Source organism: Schistosoma mansoni, chromosome 1, assembly GCF_000237925.1.
Source record: "Schistosoma mansoni strain Puerto Rico chromosome 1, complete genome".
NCBI classification, from domain to species: Eukaryota; Metazoa; Platyhelminthes; class Trematoda; order Strigeidida; family Schistosomatidae; genus Schistosoma; species Schistosoma mansoni.
Window position 1 is genome coordinate 53,928,598 of NC_031495.1, and position 19,179 is coordinate 53,947,776.

The window sequence follows — 19,179 nt, forward strand, 5'->3', positions numbered from 1 at the left end:
AACATAGATTCCCTCTCGTTAACGAATCCAAATGACGTTAAGTTCATCAAATATTGTGTGCTCTGAGACTTTTAAGTAGTCATTTATTCTTGAGAATACCTTAAGTTGTACGTAATTAATACTTTGAATTATACCATTATTCAGTCACAAACAATTTGGGACCCAGGTACATGGACATCACTCCTAATTGCCACATTTCACACTCAACACAGGTGGCAAATAAATGGAGATGTTGAACTTAGGACTGAAGATGATATATAAAACAACGATAGGGGTAAACTATATTTCAAAAGTAACGTATGAAATTAACTATTTAGATGTATAAGATAATAGCTAACTGATAATTCAGAGGAAGACAAACAATGAGTGCACTTAACCAGCTACAACAGATTTCAAGCTATGTCCTCTAAGTTTTTCAATTATAGGTTGGGAGTACTACGTAGACTGTAACCCGAAACTATATAACTATTCTCACTGTTCACATTGACAGTTAATGACTTTGTGGACTGAAAAAAACTGTCACTAACGTAATTAATATAAGGCAATATCAGAATGTCGTATCATAGCACTAAATAAACTATCTAGTTGGTTGATTGTAATGTAACTCATATAACGCACTCTTACATGAGGTCTAGCGTTAACACCTAGCTTAGGCGGTGGCTTAGTGGTTAAAGGATTCGTCTTCTAACCAGTCGATTATTGGTTAAAATTTTGCTCTACGTACTTCGGTTTGAGTAGCCGGATAATATCATTAACCTATACTTAAAGCGTGGCTCAAAGCATAGTATATAGACCTGTACTTGGTAAATGAGTTACTCTGTTATTTTATTTCATCCCTACCTGATTCCCCAAACCTATGTAGGCCTAAACCTTTGTCTTAATGCTTAAAAGTCAGATATATCAATCACTGAGCCATTACTTTATCACTAAATAATTGTGCCAATAAATCATCTATATTTAACGGCACGCATAGGTAACACAGCACAGAATTTTCTGTTGTAACCATACAAATATACCAAACATTTTATTGCTTCGAATTTTTCGTAAATGTAGCTGGAAGTTTAAAGTATGGTACTTGAATGGCCATTTAGTTTCGTCTAATATTTTTTTCGTTAGCTTCACGTCTCGGTGACAGGAGAAAACGAAGGCTTACTGATCAAGATTCTCGTTTACCTCTAGCCAAGCGAAAAACATTGATCCAGTCTTCTGCAGTTCATTCACCAAAAACTGAATCAATTGTTAAGAGACCACGTGCAACAGTGGATTCTGTTTTTACAGATGATGAAAGTGATGCTAAAAACGAAGAAAAATCTCTGTTATCACTTACAGCTTCATGTTCAAATGACTCAGTTAATAACCAAAAATCCTTTCGTCCATCTAACAGCCAAAATATGTATATATCTAATCCCCCTGCAAATTCCTTAGCTCCCTCTCTTAATTCTACTCTATCTCCTTTGAAAACTCAACCACGAACAAAACACACTGGTTTGTATAACAAAAAGTCTTTATATCGTCCTGCTACCAAATCATCGTCTCATACCAGTAGTACGAAAAGTTCTGTATCACTTAAAAGTGGGAAAGTTCGTGGCCGATCCAAACTCATACCCGCGTCACCAACCAAAACTCCATCAAGTATTAACATCTCTTCCAAAATAGTTCAACGTGAATCTGCTTCACAAATCGTTGTTGAGTCTGCTGGCAGCTCATATTATTTTGTAAGTAAAGAAAATGGTTATTCAACACCCCACCCTCATTTTGTTGAAAATGTTGTAGCATTATTTTGATGTTCATACATTTTTATTTGTCAGTTACCGATATCCAACATAAAAACACTAAAAGAAAATATTTCCTAATGTAGTTTTGCGTAAATCGTTGTAATCTTTGTAGATTATATGCTTGTGGTCAAGTTAAAAGCTTTTAATCTTTAGTAGAGCATCCGTGAAGTATCCATAACACATTAATCATTTCGTTAACTGAATAACCATGTTTATATATATATATATATATATATATTGATGGGCTCTGAAATCGAGTGTCTACTAGTTAGGAAAATATACTTTTTTCACCATAGATCATAGTTTCCTATCTTGTTATTGTATCATTGTCACTCACTTATTTGAGTACCAACCTAGTAAACAATAAACTTACGATTTGTAACTCGGTAGTATCTACAAAGCTTATTTAACAATTTTTCCTCAAGACTCGTTACAATGACTCGTAACTTATTCATGAGTTGCATTTACTTGACTTATGTCAGTGGCATTTGTGCTCTTTGAGTTAGTGTCAGCTAGATATCATGAACTCAGACTTTTAGTAGTAATAATAGTAATAAGAATTCCCGAAATTAGTAACCCCAGGTTGTGATAGGAATCGAGACAAATTTATTGCTGCATACCATTCCGTTATTTTTTAAAGCTTGACAGCAATTTTTTGTAATATCTTTCTAAACGGATCTTTGTATAGTTGGTGTTTGTTTGCAGTTGATTACCCTATACATATATATTCATTTTTACTGTTTTGCGTACTTAATCGTAGAATAATGATGGTGAGCAAATATGGTTATGTCCTATTTGTTTATTGGAAGATGATGGCAATTTGATGATTGGCTGTGATAATTGTCAAGATTGGTACCATAGGTAAGTTAAATTAAATAGTCATAATGATTATCTGTCATTAAATAGTGAAGATTTCCACTCTTTTGGTTATAATGATTAACAGGGCTACCATACCATTATGTATACAGAGTTCACACGTTTACAATTTTCTATCGAAGGAATTTCTAAAAACTCAGGAAATTCAATAGTTAGTTTTAGGTGTTTCTCAGTTTCCTTTTTTGATTGACAATGTTTATTTGTTCAGTTCATCTATCAGAAAATTTGATGCGACCTATAATCTCAGTGTGAAACAGTTTCCATATTATGAGCTTTAGAACCATTTGTTAAAACAGCCCACTGGTGGTATTTCTGACGCTCTATTTATAAACTTGTGTAAGAATCTTTAGGTTTGCTTGAGAAGAGGTGAAATATGTATAAATTTGTATACATCCACCTGTTACCCGTATTAACTCTGAGATTACTGCAGATTATGTGGATCATATCTTGGAGATATGCTCAGAACTTAAACTATTCTTGTGGAAGGAACTTCGGTCCAGTGATTACGTATATACTACATTGTCTCTCTCGCTGTTTAACGTCAATAATCTGATTCATTACATGGCAATTATTCACTGACAAGATCGATGTAAGCTGAACTCGTGCTCTTTCGTATTTACTTGCCTGGATTTTGATTATGTTCGCGCTTATGTTAAACTGAACTTCCTTTCATTAATGAACAATTTTTTCATCTTCAAACAATTGTAGTTGTAAAACTAGTTTTCAGCTGAATGGGAAGTGCAGACGATAATCTTCTCTGCTCCACTTACAGGGCACCGTGAATCCAGTTTAAATTTGCTGGCGGCTTTGTTAATCAATGAGCTTTATTTTGCAACGTTTCTGTGTTTACGATTTTTCAATAACCGACAAGCTCACTAACGCTCAGAAAAGTCCTCTGATTTAAGTCAGTTTCGTGAGTCATCATATCACATAAGCTCTATAAATCATATTAAGTGATAGAGTCGCTAGACAAAACACTGAATCTCGTTGTGACTCGTCCACTGCGCTATCTACTTCGACAAAGTCAAATAACTCAACCAAGGTAAGTTTTCGAAAAAAATTAAGTAATAAGACTCTACCAAGGGATACTAAGTGTGCGCAATTTTCCTGTCAGCATTCAAAACACTACTAAGTCTACTACCTATAATATCTGGAATATAGGCTGGGTATCAATATTTCAGAATATTCGGGTCCTATAAATAACTAACAAGGAATTAGACGCTTTTCATTGGCACGCCTCATTCGAAATTCCACCTGATATTTGATCTTGGACTCGAATGTACACAAGAACGTGATGTGTCTGGATTCGCCCAGAGTATGAACATCCTTTTTATTTTCTCAGAATATCCAACTGTAATTTCTCGAGGAAAGGTTGTTACTAATGAAGTGTGCTTATACCACTGTGATCTCGAAAAAACATCATACAGAGGCAGCATTTAGACTGTTATTGAAGTTTTTGTGACATGATTAGGTACCAGTAAACTTTACATAAATGTGTCTCCACTTGTGCCATCTACTGACCATTATTTTATATAGCTTGTAAGTTGTCATACATTTCCATACCTTGTTCAGTCCTCATAAAATTTACCGAATGACCAGAAACCTATAGATGTGACTGATAGTTTGCTTCTTGATGATCGTGCAAATGTAGATAGTGTTTTGTATTTAACCTAACTTAACAGGCTTAGTTTGTATGACTACATTTTAGCCTGTGTTTATACTGATTACGAAGCTCCAGATACCTAACAAAATGAAGTCCTTTTAAGTCCCTTATTGCTCGATTAGTTTTGATTGAAGTTTACCCGAATCTTTTCAGTCATATTCGTACGTTTTTGTTTGTGAAAGAGTATTTTTTTGAACGTAGTAAATTTGGTCAACTCTTCGTAATCACCTTGTGAATTTTCCTCATTTCCATTCAAACCTTTAAAGTCAATATTTTTATTTGCTGTTTACCTTTTTCTTGTTTTTTTTCTTAAAGCACATGTTTAGGACTTTCCAAGGCTCCTGAAGTTCCTCAATGGTTTTGTCCGAAATGTTCACAAAAACCATTACCACCAAATACGCTTATAAAATTGGCAAGTAAAGATTCTGTTCCTCATCTTACAAAAGGCAGCTCACGTGGTTCTGTAACCACTCACCCGAACGTTACGCACTCTAAACGTGAATCAGGGTCTAGAAATCCAAAACACAAACCCAAACGATGATCATATCATTATTTTCAGCAATCGTCTCAACCACTAGCTGCCTTTTATGGTTTTTTGCTCTTTGTACATAGTTGTATATTATATCCAGATAAAAAATAATTTTTGCTGATTTTTACTGTTGAACTTGTAATTAATTAAAATTTGATCAAAAACTAAATCATTTTTGAATTACTGTGCACTGTTTTCTAAAACGCTAATAAAAATCCAATATCTGAAGTAAATGGTGGTTTATTGTGTGGAAAATTGTAAGTTGTAGATCACTGTAGTTGTACTGTGTTTAATTTATATGAATCTGAAATTTTCTAAATTCTGTTGTAATCGGTAAAGTGCACACCGTATTTTACTTCATAAAGCTTATTTCTTTTTGTTAAGTATTATAGAGTTTTATACATTCTATACGGACGTTTATACTTGTGTGTGATCCGTTGTATACCTGTGGTACCATATTTGTGAAGCCTTCGTTGTGCATGCCTGTGCTTGGCTCTTTGGTGACAGGTCATACATGATATGAGGTTGGCGTTTTAACTGTAGTTCTGTCATATCAACCTTTGTGACATCTCTATTAGTAGACGGTTTCATTGTTTGTAATTCAAATCTAGTGAAATTCGGATTAGGCGACTATGTACTCTTCCCACTGCATACTATATCTATATTCACTAAAGATGCAAGCATTTCATGACACTAAACAGTTCCTCAACAAGATAGTCAAACATAACGTGAAATATGGTTGCGTATGTATATAGGTTCAAGTCCTACTCACTGCCTTCTCGTAGCGGGGGTGTTGTTCACGAAATTGAGAGGACGAAAAGCGAATGTCCGGCGCTTTAACCGGGTTGGTGGACACGACAAGTCCACCTAGGGGAGTTGAAAAACCCTGACTCCAAACCAATGGTGCACATGAGCTCCAGTATCCTGAAGGAACAAGTGGCGTATGAACCAATCGCTGGTCACCGGCTACCATAGGACTACATCTCCTTACAATGCTCCATTACCTTGTGGATCAGATCTTTGGGCCAAAGGCTCCGGGTGTGGCCCCCTAAGGAAACCACCTGCTTGGGTTTGGGAACCTAGGCAGTATCACAGCACTCAAGCAAATCGAATGAGATTTGTATGGCGCATATGTATCTGGTGCTACCTTGTACCAATATTTATGTGTTTGAATAAAATGCCATACTTCATAAAACAGCGAGGCCAAGTCATTATTTAGTAGAGGTATTAGCAGCATGATTGGTGTTTGGCTGGTCTAAGCATCCATGATACGACACACGAAAGCATACATTAGTGAAAATCAGGATCTGGAGAAAGGTAGACTCGGTACACCTGCACCATTGCATAAATTTCCGAGCCATCCCACTCAAAACCTCTAACCACTGGTCACTATGATCCAGACCCCAAACTAGTCTGCATCTGTTAGCATTGGTCTTTACAATTGTCGTAGACTAAATAAACTGATGCCTTGATTAGGCCGCTTCCAACACTGGGTAACCACCCGTCAAGTAAGGCGATGGATGGAAACACGTAAGATGTCCGAACAAACTCAGCTAACAAAGATTCCATACTTCAATCAGTTCGCCATCTTCACCTAATACGTTGTGTCTAACTCGAGTACTGCTTACTTCACCGGTAATACTAGTCTACCATGCTTGAAGCTCTCATGGGCTAGTCCATCAGACCATGATGCTCTTTCTTGCTTTAGATTGCCTATAGGATTTTCAACCTCACTGAGAATTGGAAGACTCATTATTCATTGCTTCGAGATAGTGATTAATTAAAGTGTGACTGTGAGCCAGTTGGACTGTTCCCTTGAGTGTTCTACCGATCGACTGGGTCTCGAGTTGGGAGGAAATAATGATCCTTTTTTCCTAAATAGTTTCACCAACAGTTGGATGCGTAATACGTTTTTCCTTGATAAGTTTAACTAGTTGTCTACTATAGCCTATCGCCGTTGCCTTTTCTACCCACCACTGCTCATGATCATTGGATAAACTTTTAAGCTACCTGCAATCCTTATAGTATTTGAAGCTAGGCGAGCTGATTGGTAGACATCACTACTGTTTCCACAGATGTTCAGATAATATATCCTGATATTTTAACTACTCTCGTTGTTCCGGAAATATTTTCTAGACTTCTTTATTATAACGTTGAACTGTCACAATATATATTGTATCTTTTTATTATCCTGTAAGACAGATAATGAAGATGACTGTATACTTTGCCTTTTTTGACTACGTGGTCCACGTTGCAATAATGTGTCGGTGGGGGTAAATTTTACAAACAGTAATAGTTTTTAAAAGCTTCTTGCACTTGTGTTAACCTTGTTACTTTTACTGTGGATACACTAGCTGAAGGAGAATACTCAAACATACAAAACAGATGAAGTTCCAACACGCTATATAATACATCTCTTCCGTTAACTAGACATTTAAAAGTTGAGCGCCCAATCACCTTTATCTTTAAGCAAAAATTATCTCGTCACACTATCATCATTGAATTTGGTGTCTGTCTTCCGATGTATTCTGTAGAGGGTACTCGAACAATAAAGCTCTCAGTGAAGACGTTGCATTATATATGTGACAAATACTGGGTGTACGCTTTGAATAAGCATTGGTTGCGTCGTGAAAGTTTTGGTGTAGTGTTAAGATGTTGATTTTCTCAACATTTAGCTGTTTCAATTCAAAAAGTTTGGGGTGTGAAAACATCTTAACAGAAGCTTATCATCGCGAGAATTATTTTCAGTAGTGTAATAATAATCTCAATGATTCGTTAACCACACTCATCGTAATGTAGCGGTAAATAAATCCCTTAAATCAATAGCTCTTTAAGTGTTCGACATTGCATGCTGACAACACTAGTTTTAATGGGCTCACCTATCTGATGGTGCTCGGTCAAGCATCCTCACCAGATCACGAGTTGGAACGGCGTTCTCATTTTCTCCTGCGATTACTAGTCAGTTTAGATCAGTCACTTCTCGATATATTGATAATCTATCAAATACATCTTTCAACCTCCTCGCTTTTGATTTCACTGGGTGGGTGAGATTCAATTATAAAAGGTGTTGCTGGTAAAGTGTTGTCAATCTAAAATGCCTGTGGTATTTTCACTACAAATCTAATGCAAATATTATGCATTTGAGTCTCTCAACGCTTGCTGGATGTGATCTCACAATGTTGGCGTTTGAAAGTACGTTCTCATCCTGACCTTCATTCATTCTCTGTATTTATTTTGAATGGCATGATAGAAAAGCGAATTATGCCGTTTCGATCTCATGAAACGTGTTATCATGTCCTTCGTTGAATCAATGTTTTTCAGATTACTGCCCTAATTTCTCTATTTTGGTGATTTCCGCAATTATGAACCGTCTTAGCTCTTACTTTGTGTCTAATAACAGTGGTCTATTTAAAAGTTTATGCCCCATTCGTCAGCTGGATATACCTGCCTTTCACAACTAAAGTAACTGGCTTGAACGCGCAGTTTGTCAGTAATGTTGAGAATCGGGATTTTTGTTAATAAATGGTCGTTCACAAATAAAGTCGTATGCATTGTGAAAAATAGGTATGCAGTTCGAACGTTGACTTCTTCAGTGTAACATATCAGTGAAAATCTTCCTATTTTCTCAGAGCTAACGGTTAAGTAGCACTCCTCACGTGGGAGTGATCATAAGTACTTTTAGAAGGTGAATATGAAAGAAACTGTAGTTCATAGTTTCAATACGATCTGCAGAAATATGATTATTCTAGGACCTCTTAGTAGTCAATAAATATTTTGAATTGCATTATTCTTCATAACTGCCATCAAATCACATTTACATAAACGTGAATAACATTGAGATATATGTTGTAGAAGGTTCAGCAATGTCGATGAGAAATCACTTTTGATTTTTTATACGTCATTTGTCCGCCCAAAACTGGATAAAGTTGTAGAAGTTCAAAGAGCTTCAACGAAATTGATTCCTGGAATCGAAAAGCTGCTGTATGACGAGAGGCGAGCACAAATAGTCGATTTACTTTGTCACACGGAAGGACCACTGGAGGCTTGATCACAGTTTTTTGAATTCATTTAATCATAAATCTGCTTCGAAACACCCTCACTTACCTTATTTTCCAAAACAGTGTAATAACGAAGACAATTTAACGAAGCTCACAAGCCCAGAATAAGTTACTTGTCAGTCGTCCATCATTCCACACATCGGTCGATCAATGAATAGAACTCGTCACCTGAATACATGAGTATATGTCCACCTACCGACATGAAAAAAAGAAGTTTAAGATAGATCACGATCGCAAATATTGCCATTTGAAACTGATGCCATATATCAACTTTATGTTCAACCGAGACCTTGCATGTTACAGATGCTTACCAATGAGCATAGCCGAAAATTGCTGTAAACATAAGTGTATATTTTAGAGCAATGTACAAATGGAAGACAACAAAATTTTATATTAATTCTATGTGTTGGGGTGATCCTGAAAAGTTCTCGCAATAGACATGACAAGCATTTTATCCAATCAGCGTTCGATTAGAAGTTTTGCTAGAAATATCGCGAAAATATAAATTCAGATATTTTGTGCCTTTTCTCTCGTGTTCAAGCCGTTGTGTAGTTCTAGCTGGGGGGTACAAGACTAGCTTAGGATCCGAATATAGCGTTCAATTAGCAAGACTTATCACTATGAGCGTTTCTTTATCCTCTATATTTAAATATATGTGAATGGGTTGCCATCAGTAACTTGTTTTTATAAATATCATGAAGTCGACAAAGTGCTTGAATACACGTGCCCTTGTTGTCATATTGTCTGTCGACTAACATACCCAGCTTAATAATCTTATTTACATGGAATGACTTTACCTACGTACAGAAATACCGGTCTACTTTTCCATATCTCTGCAATTATAATGACATTTAATACACATACTGTTTACTAAATTAACTAGTGACCTTGTATGCAGATAGCGTTGTATCTTCTTTCTATCTATTTCCATTCAAATAAAATCGGATGATCGCTGTCGAAGTTAACAGATACCATTAACTGAAACAACCAATAATAACACGGTAAAAGTGATCAAAGATCATCTTCATTTCTCGCTGTTCGTGTTGTGAGTAGGATCCATAGTGACAGCTTCTATATATTGTTTATCTAGGGCAATGTAACCATAGTTATCAAAGACAGTTCCGGAATGAGATTATAATTTATGTACGACCTTTAGGCGATTCTTAAGTCGTTTGTTCTAAGCTGTCGAGTAGTTGAAAGGGATGGGTTGAACGGTGCACTTTCGCTGACATAAGTCATGTTTAAAACTTCGAAGTACATTGTCAGGTTTTTCAATTTTCAAATTTCACATCAACTTACGCGCGTCCTAACGTACATATACGTCATGTTATCTATTTACCACTTGAATTTAACAATTATTTAAACCACTCTTAACATTTCCCACTAATCTATTAATGGTCGTTACTGATATACGTATTTAGGTTTATGAGTCGGGCTATCATATTAGTCGCCTATAAAGACGTTGAGCGTGGTTTAAATGACTACGTCATGTGATTAACATATTATCGTACTGCACTGGTATAGTTATTAAACTGTCACGTTGTAGTTGATCAAGTATGCATTCAAAATTAACTCCGGAACCTACTACTAAAATCAACATTAATTAGACGGATATTTCTGAACCGCACTTCGGAATATAATCCGCACTCGTGACCTAGTGTGGATGCGTGATCAAGCGCTCTCAGTTAAGTGAGTTCGGTAAAACTAATGCCGTCAGCAGCACATGTAGAAGACTTACTCGTTGGTTAATTTACCGCTACAGGTGACCATGTATCACCCGGAATGACTGGATCACGTATTCATCCTGTTGTGGATCGCAGGAGTATTGACTGGGATTTCGCGGATTTAGGACTAAAATGTCGCCTCATATATACAGTCCTCACGGTTTATGAATTACTCTTATCATTTGTGATTTACTTTTTCGGTCGAACTCACACTTGAGAACAACAAATGTATACTTGAATCAAGTATCAGTAACGAGCAACTTCTTATATGTATATTGCGGGTATGAGAAGTGTTAAACATATAAGGATATGTTGCTCCTACCTACTGGAATTCATTAAGCTATGTTCCGAACTCCGCCGAACCCGTAAACCGTCTGCTCCTCATGATGAGCCTAAAGGCCACAAACAGGTCGGATGATGTATTTGCCGAACGAGAAACGCGACAAACGGAACTGCGCTAGTAGAAGGCAAAAAAGCAATTGATTATTTTGGGCAAATTTATTAACCACATTGCTGAAGGCACTGTTAGGAATAATGGTAGACAACAACGGTTCCGAATTACCTGATTATCAGTCATTACTTTAACTTTGAATAGAACTATGTATCGTACGGACCATAAATGAATAGGATCCTGTTGGCTATATAACTGTAAATTATTTCTTAACCAGCTGAACATCCTCTTGTGAAATTATTTTTTTTAATAAATGATGTGTAGCAGCAACCAACACTAAAAAACGAAAAAGGACTTAGTTAATGTTGTTAGCAACAGCTTTGGTGCTTTTTAGACGTCAGAAGACTATCTGAATACGCAAACATCTAGGAATAATGCCAGCATGTACGCGTGCAAACGACCTGAAAGACTTCACATCTTGAATGCTCACTGTCGCTTACATTGTTCAAGGTCGTGGAAAAGAAAGTGCGGTCACATTTAAAGTTGGCCACTTGTCCCGTGGATTTACCTAGACGATTTGGTTGTTGGTTTAGGATTACATAAGTAGGTGTCACAATGAACAAGCAGAAGATGATCAAGCCTAAACACATTTTCGAACTCTCTTAAGACCTAAACATGCTGTAGTAGACAGGAGACAGATAAACCAGTTTCACAACCTATTATCTGACTACCACGACTCATTTGTGGGATGGATAGTTTGGGTTGATATGTGATGAAATATCTCAGCCTGTTTAGAAGTTGTAAGCAATTAAGACCGGTATTAAGGTTTCAATACCAAAACAAAGAGTTCGGAATATAGTGCTAGAATGTAGTATTTGAAGATGTGGTGTCTTTGTTAGAATTCACTTCTTGATTCAGGATATGAGGTTCGGGTTAATTCTGTTTTGCGGTGAGTCTGTGTGTAATGCCGCGCCTAGTACCATCCTAACTTCAAACTAGGCAGTCGCAAAAGTCATCTGTTTCATGTGACATTCTTGAGGGTAGCCTTATTTGCACTTTTTATCGACGTCACTGATGACATAGTTGTATTTGACTCTGAATTTTGACAAGTTATATTTATTGTGGCACCCTAGATTACTTTCCAAGAATACCTAGACTCTACAATGTTTTTTCGGGGGGGGGGAGATCCTGCATAATGTTTGTCGTAAGTGTTTGATTATTGGCTACAGGTTTGTTGGTTGGTCTTGTAAGAAAAATTATATGCTTTGTTCGTCGAGTTCCCATAAAATCTGGTATGGTTGGCCACCGAAAGTTCAATGTGCCGCGCTAAGTAATGTTTGCGCAGTTTGTTGTTGAAAACTAGTTTGTATGGTTGAATATCAATCGGAGTAGTACATATGTGCCCATCATGTATTTTCACCTCAATCCAAACCATGACATTTTTTACTTGTTTCTAATACACTATATACGTTGAGGTAGAGACTGATCGTAAGTTGCGAAACCTCTGAAGTTTTTCACTTCACTGCATTACAGGTAGATTGTCTTAATCTCTATTCCTTCACTCGGTCTTTTTGAATTGGTATTATGAACTTTGCTCCTTTGTTTTTTCTTTCTGATTCATTTCCTCTGTTAATATGTAGTGACCGACACGATTAGCTATCTTGGGTCCATTGCTATTTGTTTCTGTCGAATCGGAGATTTCCCCCGTACACTCGACATTTGTAATGGCTATGAAAAATGGACGCGTGTATGCTGTAGGTGTCTCGTGAAACAATTGATTGAGTAGTGTTGAGGTTCAGCATCGGTTACTAGACAAAGATGGAAGATCTGTCGATGAAGTTGCAAGTCCTTATCGGTTGAGGTGTTTAAGATATATGTCAGGTATGCCTTACTACTGTCTATCTCGACGGGTGAGTCAGTCAGTCAGTTACAACGTAGAACTTCGTACGTACGTACATCAGTTCGAGTTGCCATACCACATTAGCACAGAGATGCAGTTGTCGATTCAAATCCCATAGTGGTAGAAGTAGTAAGAGTATAAGCATTATGTGAAAGATTAGGGTTTGAAAATGTTATTGAAGGAGTATAATACAGTGAAATAAATTTGGAAAGAGAAAAAGGATAGGGACATGAAGAATTCAGAAGATTAGAATTTGGTAGAACACAAAGAGTGGATGCATCTTCGCCATTGCAAACGATTTTGAGCCATGTCATTCAAGGTCTCTAACCATCGATTGCTATTATCTCGCGAATCCCAACCAGGTAGTCTACACCTACCAACATGGCCCAGTCCACTTATCAGCGACTTCATGGATTTATGCCATGTTTTGGTCTAGCCGACCCTAGCTTTCTTCCAACCTGCTCCTACACCATAAAGCATTGCACGTCGGGGCAGTCGGTGGTTGGGCATACGTAACACATGTCCCGGCCATCTCAACTGATGAAGTTTCACTACTTCATCAATCGATTTGCCATCCTTACCTAGTACCCGTTTCCCAACATCTGCATTACTTACCCGGTGGTCCCAGGATATACGAGCAATGCGTCGAAGACACCTATGATCGAATACTAGTAGCCTACGAATATCCTTCACTCTTATCGGCCATGTTTCACTGCCATAAAGTAGGACGGAACGGACTGCTGCACAGTAAACCTGTCCTTTTGTTGCTAGATGGATATCTCTCCTACGCCATAAATGGCGCAAGTTGGCGAAAGCTAGACGAGCCTTCTGTATCCGTGCTGAGATTTCGTCACACACCAGACCACACGGGCTGGTGAGACTCCCAAGATAAGTGAAGCTGTCAACACGTTCAACTACTTCACTCCCTATCATTAGTTCAGGTGTCGATGCAACCCAATCCTGAAGTAACATTTTGCACTTCGAGGGAGAGAATCGCATCCCGAACATGCCTGCATTGTTGCTTATAGTGGTCTCGACGGGTGATGTTTATTAGTGTGAGATTACATCGAGAAAAAGCTAGGTGCGGCGAAACTAAAGTGTGGCGTCAGTTCGTGAAGTAATCAAGCTTATTGTTAGCTGCCGTCTAGAGTCATTGTGTTGAGTTATATTTACGGGCAGCATCCACTTTTTTTCCTTATCCAGATATGGTGCATATTTGAGAAGTAATTTTTTTTATCTACCATGATGTGAGATTCTCAAATAAAAATCAAGACATCAACTTCTAAGCTTAAGTGGATAGCGCTTAGTGCAGTGAGTAGTATTTCAAATATTAGCTATATTTATAAAACTGCAATGAAACAAATTGAATTTTACAGTTGACCTGTTCAGATCAATGCAAGTTTAAATGGTAAGGGAATAACATCGAATGACTTCAATTAACACTTGTTACGACTTTTAACCAAATAAAGATAAAGCATTACAATTCCTCGTTTTATCGAATCTCTTTGATAGTGTATCATATTTTACTTATCGTTAATTAGGTGTTCATATTGCATTAGAACCTGGTTAGTATTATGAAGAAAAGGCCAAAGCTTAGTCTTATTTTTGACGAGGAAAAGAGAAAGTACAGTCTTTATTTTCCCACTTCCGAGTTATCAGAGAATATCTTACTGGATTTCGAAAAAGAAAGCTTGAACGTAAAGAAAGGGGACGCAAAGCAGCAGAAAAACAATTAAAAGATGAGATTAAGGCTGTTAAGGACAAAGTTTGTTGTGATTCACACGTTGTTACTCTATTAGTACAGAGAGGCTGCTCGTCAAAAACTTGAAAATATTCAGTTGCCTGGGTCTCTAGATTGTGTTGAAAACATCCTTTCCAGTGACAAACAGGTTATTGGAGACCATAGTGTCGTTATTCAAGAATTAGATTTATGTAACTCCCATTATTTCATGGGTGCTTGCAAGGTACTTTGGAATAATCCAGTTTCACTCCTAACCTATTCAGGAACGAAATTCTGATCCAATCATTTCTGCTGAAGAGTATGTTGTTATTTTTGATGACTATTTTTATTTAGGCCACATATGTCGCTTAAAAAAGCACTCAAAATGAATCCCATGAGGAGTAAAAAACGTTTTCGCCGTTCAAAGAAACAAACCTCCAAATATAAACGTCGGAAATAGTGATTCCATCTTGTACATTTTTGTATACAAAATAATCCGATATTTACTGACACTGTTGAGTTTTTGAATCTTACGCTTTCGACGAAGTGCGTTTGTTAGCAAAATAAACTTATTCACGAAGTGGTTTTTACCGTAAACTTCATTCTGTGCAGTAGTATAAGCAAAAATGAGCTTTTAAAGTTGTGTGCAGTTATATAAATAGTCGGTTTCTAAACCTTCAATGTTTGTGGAGTTTTGGGGCGTCAGGGTTTTTTATAAAGTCAGTGTCAGGAAATTGTTGCTATACAGAACACTCCGGTCGGTAACTAATTTGTAAACTTCAGCCTAAATACAGCATAGTTGATACACTGTGCATAATATAACTCTCTGAACATGGAAGAAGCTAATAAAATTGAAATCTGAAGCTCAAATAAATTAGTCACTCATACATTTATTGCTTAGTTTTTTAGATACCTCACAATAATTACTTCAGCTCTAAACATACCCTATCCACTTTGAATTTGCCCAGTATCGTTAACTATTGTATAAATAAGAAGGGGAGTGTTAGATTATTGGTTAAAACACTCCTTTTAACCACTATGTTTTAGGTTAGTATCCCGCCCCATCTATATCTGCCTGAATAACCTTTTAGTATCAGTAGACATCATCTAAGCATTTTGACTCGAGGTGAAGTACATTAATCCGCAAATCGCATGTGAGTTTAGCTAGATTAAACGAAATGAGTATATTGATAGAATAATGCTTGAGACAAACTAATAAGTCTAGGATTCCAACTCCACTATACCTATTTCAGTTTGAAAACCGAATTTCCACCGTACCTTAAAACCGAGTATCAAGATTTTATGTGGTTACTGACGTGGATTAACTATATATTTATATGAGGACGAATAAAGGTTCACTTATATTTACTCTTGCGTATCTGACCTCACTAAACAAATACTTCAGATTGTCAAACCTTTATTGGATATGTGAAAGGTGTTATATAAAAATGAGTGAAAAGGATAGTTGTCTACTGCTCTGATTGGGCTTTATAGAAATTACAATTCAAAACACATGCTGCGTTTGATGTTTTCGTAGCCACTTTCCAGTTTCAGGATGCACTTAAACGGCTTTCATTCAAGCTGCCAGGAGTTCATACTTTTAGTTCAAGAACTGAAGCTTTGAATGAAGTATCAGAGACACTAGCTACGTAAACTTCATTATAGCATTTAATACTGGCCACTTTATGTTCAGTCGGAATAAGTATTTATAGACTAAGTGTAACTCGCAACCCTTAGCATTTCCTCACAAATCACTGTTTTTGTAGATTCATATTTCTTCGAACTGAATTTTTCATGGTGGTACGCATGAAATAAATAAGTAATGAATAAATGACGTTAATGAGCCCTGTTATATATTTTACTGTTCTTAATGCAGACGAATTGGATGGTTTTATAAAGAAAATATCTCAGGTCTATTAAATACCTAATTGAAGTCATTTCTGTACTAAGAACACAGGGGTATCAAATCACAAAATATGTTAATGGAAAGGTGATAATTTTCTTATTACATTTCATCACTTTTGTTAAATATTTTTACATCCGAATACGGTCAACATGACAAGGCGGATCTGATAGTTTTCAAGCCACTAGATGCAAACTTCATTAGTGGCTTGGGCCACGTGATACGTGTACCTAAACACCGATTACCATGACGCTTTATCTGGTGCTTCCTTTTTATGTGTTTAAATAAATAAATATAAAATAAACCAAAACGTGGCATCAGTCTTTGAAGTCACTAACTTCTAGCCTGAGCCATGTTGGTGGATGCAGACTACTTGGTTGGGGTCGGTGCGACCATCGTAACCAGTGGCTGAAGACTCTGGGTGACATGGCTCAGAATCGACCACAATGGCGTAGGTGTATACACACTTTGTCTTCCCTTAAACCTTGAAATTAAAATCACTTCATATCTTTCTTTCTTCGAACTAATTCTTCCTCCCTGTATCCTATCCTTATATGCAATCTTTTTTAAAATATTACTACCATTGAAGTAACTGCTTCTGTGAATTTGGTGTTCATCTTGTTTTGTCAATGAAGTATGGCATCTTGAACCGATGCATATATGTGCTTGGTCCTACGTTGTAGCTGACTGACTAGTTGCAAATCATACATATGGATGGTAAACTCACCATCAACACACTCAAATATTTAGACGCGATCTCATAATTAGCGCGAATGAAGTAATTTGGCTGCTGACTAAAAATGACTGGAAACTAAGCATTTAAGTTAGCTACTTAAGTGCATTGGATATATTTATGTTTAAAATCAATTGAGAGAGAAAGGTGATTACAAATCAAATCTGCTAACTAATGAAGACCTAACAAGTCGAAAATTAATTAGTGACGTAGCATCTGGATGTGATCATTAGACCATTAAATGTAATATACTATATAATCCCGACAACTTGGATGAGGATACTTGATGCATTATTTACGCAGTTTATTGTAGTGATACTTGGCCGAACGAGAAACTAACGTAACATTAGATATAGTGTCCAAATACAGTGTGATAGTTTGTCCGTTAACAATAATAGATACATAATTGCATAAGGATTTGAAATTAGATTTTTATTGACCCTAAAAACTACTCATTCTCAGTAAAAGTTGATAATTAATATATGGTGAAGGTTTGTTGTGGTAGCAAAGTCCTTCTATGTGACTACCCGTTGCACATTTTTCTCATTTCCGACCATTAAGTGGCTAGAAACTAGAGCAATACCACCTTTCGCAGTCCCAATAACCAGAGGGGAATGCTTTTCAGATAGACATGGATGAATATTGAGGACATTAGACATATAACTTGAAGGGAAAAAATCTTTGAAAAGTTTGGTTGAAGACATTAATACTAATAATGCGATTTAAGTGCGATATTTTTTTTTGCAAATCAAATGAAGCTTCATTTAGTGCGTACTGGGAGTGCCAGTATTAAGTCTTGACTTGTGAATTTATACGATTTTGGCAATCCGACAGTTGTTACTAATGCCTTTGAGCGATTGTTGCTCTATACTACGAATCGGCTGATGCTGAAAATATAGACCAATAAATTTGAACCCAGTGATCTTAAGATCTATCGTTCCTGAGTTGTTTTTGTTGTGATCGTTGGTATGCACTGTTAAGCAGTTTCATATTTGGACGAAACAACTTCCGTATACTCCCTTGCTTTCAATGATCCCACAACTTATGCTAACCCGATACGAATACCACCTATAAAAATGAAACTCGTCAATGAGGCTATGTTCTAATAGTTATCCTCACCTTTTATTTCAATATTGTCTAGGCGTAATTGCTAATACTTCATTTAATATGAATGCAATCGATATCCTGTGTCACTATTTTAATAAAGAACTTAATACTTTTAGGATTTATGACTGTAATTTTGAATCACATGACATAGTACTATAATGCATAAGCAGTTTAATCCATGTCTAATTTGTAGTCTTTCGGACATCTTAGTTATAAATGTGAGAAAAACTCATTGGGTGAGCGTGAACAACCGGTAAAGAAACGTAAAGTCCGAAAGAAACTTAAGTAAGTTCTCTAATAAAAACAGTTTTTTGATAATTGTAAGTATAAATATCGCGGATTTTTGTTCCATGTTAAATGAATATATTCAATGTTTATTTGAAAGTTATTCATGTAAGCTCTGTGTCCTAAGTAGAATATCCTTAATCACTTAGGTGTGATCAAATTCTATCTAATTACAAGTTTTTAGTCAACCATAAACAATCTGGATCCTGTGATAGGTGTTTCCAATACAACGTGAAAGAATTATTAAGATAAACATCAAAGTAACAGAAGTAGTAGCACCATCAGTGTTGTCTGAAAAAATTTAGGCTCATAAAATAATATTTATTGAGGTAAGAAGCACAAAATAATTTAGGAACTCAAAATGTAAGAGAAAACAAGAAGTGAATACATCTACATCATTGCTACCGATTCTGAGTCATGTCACTCATTTTCTCTTATCACTGATCGCAGTTATTGCGAGGACCCCAACCAGATGATCCTCATTTATTAACATGGCTCAGATTAATAGTTAATAA

The 19,179-nt window shown here is 36.5% G+C and overlaps 1 protein-coding gene across 1 annotated transcript in view; it reads left to right on the forward strand.

Annotated features, from left to right (window-relative positions):
• Positions 1-18,636, forward strand: part of Smp_127180 (hypothetical protein) — a gene marked incomplete at both ends in the record, with an annotated part of 36,691 nt that extends 18,055 nt beyond the window's left edge. Inside the window, 8 exons of the mRNA XM_018794861.1 lie at positions 1,117-1,715; positions 2,536-2,636; positions 4,630-4,821; positions 14,576-14,681; positions 14,716-14,880; positions 14,921-14,955; positions 14,991-15,095; positions 18,573-18,636. Coding sequence (XP_018649231.1) covers positions 1,117-1,715; positions 2,536-2,636; positions 4,630-4,821; positions 14,576-14,681; positions 14,716-14,880; positions 14,921-14,955; positions 14,991-15,095; positions 18,573-18,636 — 1,367 coding nt within the window. The remainder of the gene's footprint in view (positions 1-1,116; positions 1,716-2,535; positions 2,637-4,629; positions 4,822-14,575; positions 14,682-14,715; positions 14,881-14,920; positions 14,956-14,990; positions 15,096-18,572) is intronic.
• Positions 18,637-19,179: the final 543 nt, after the last annotated feature.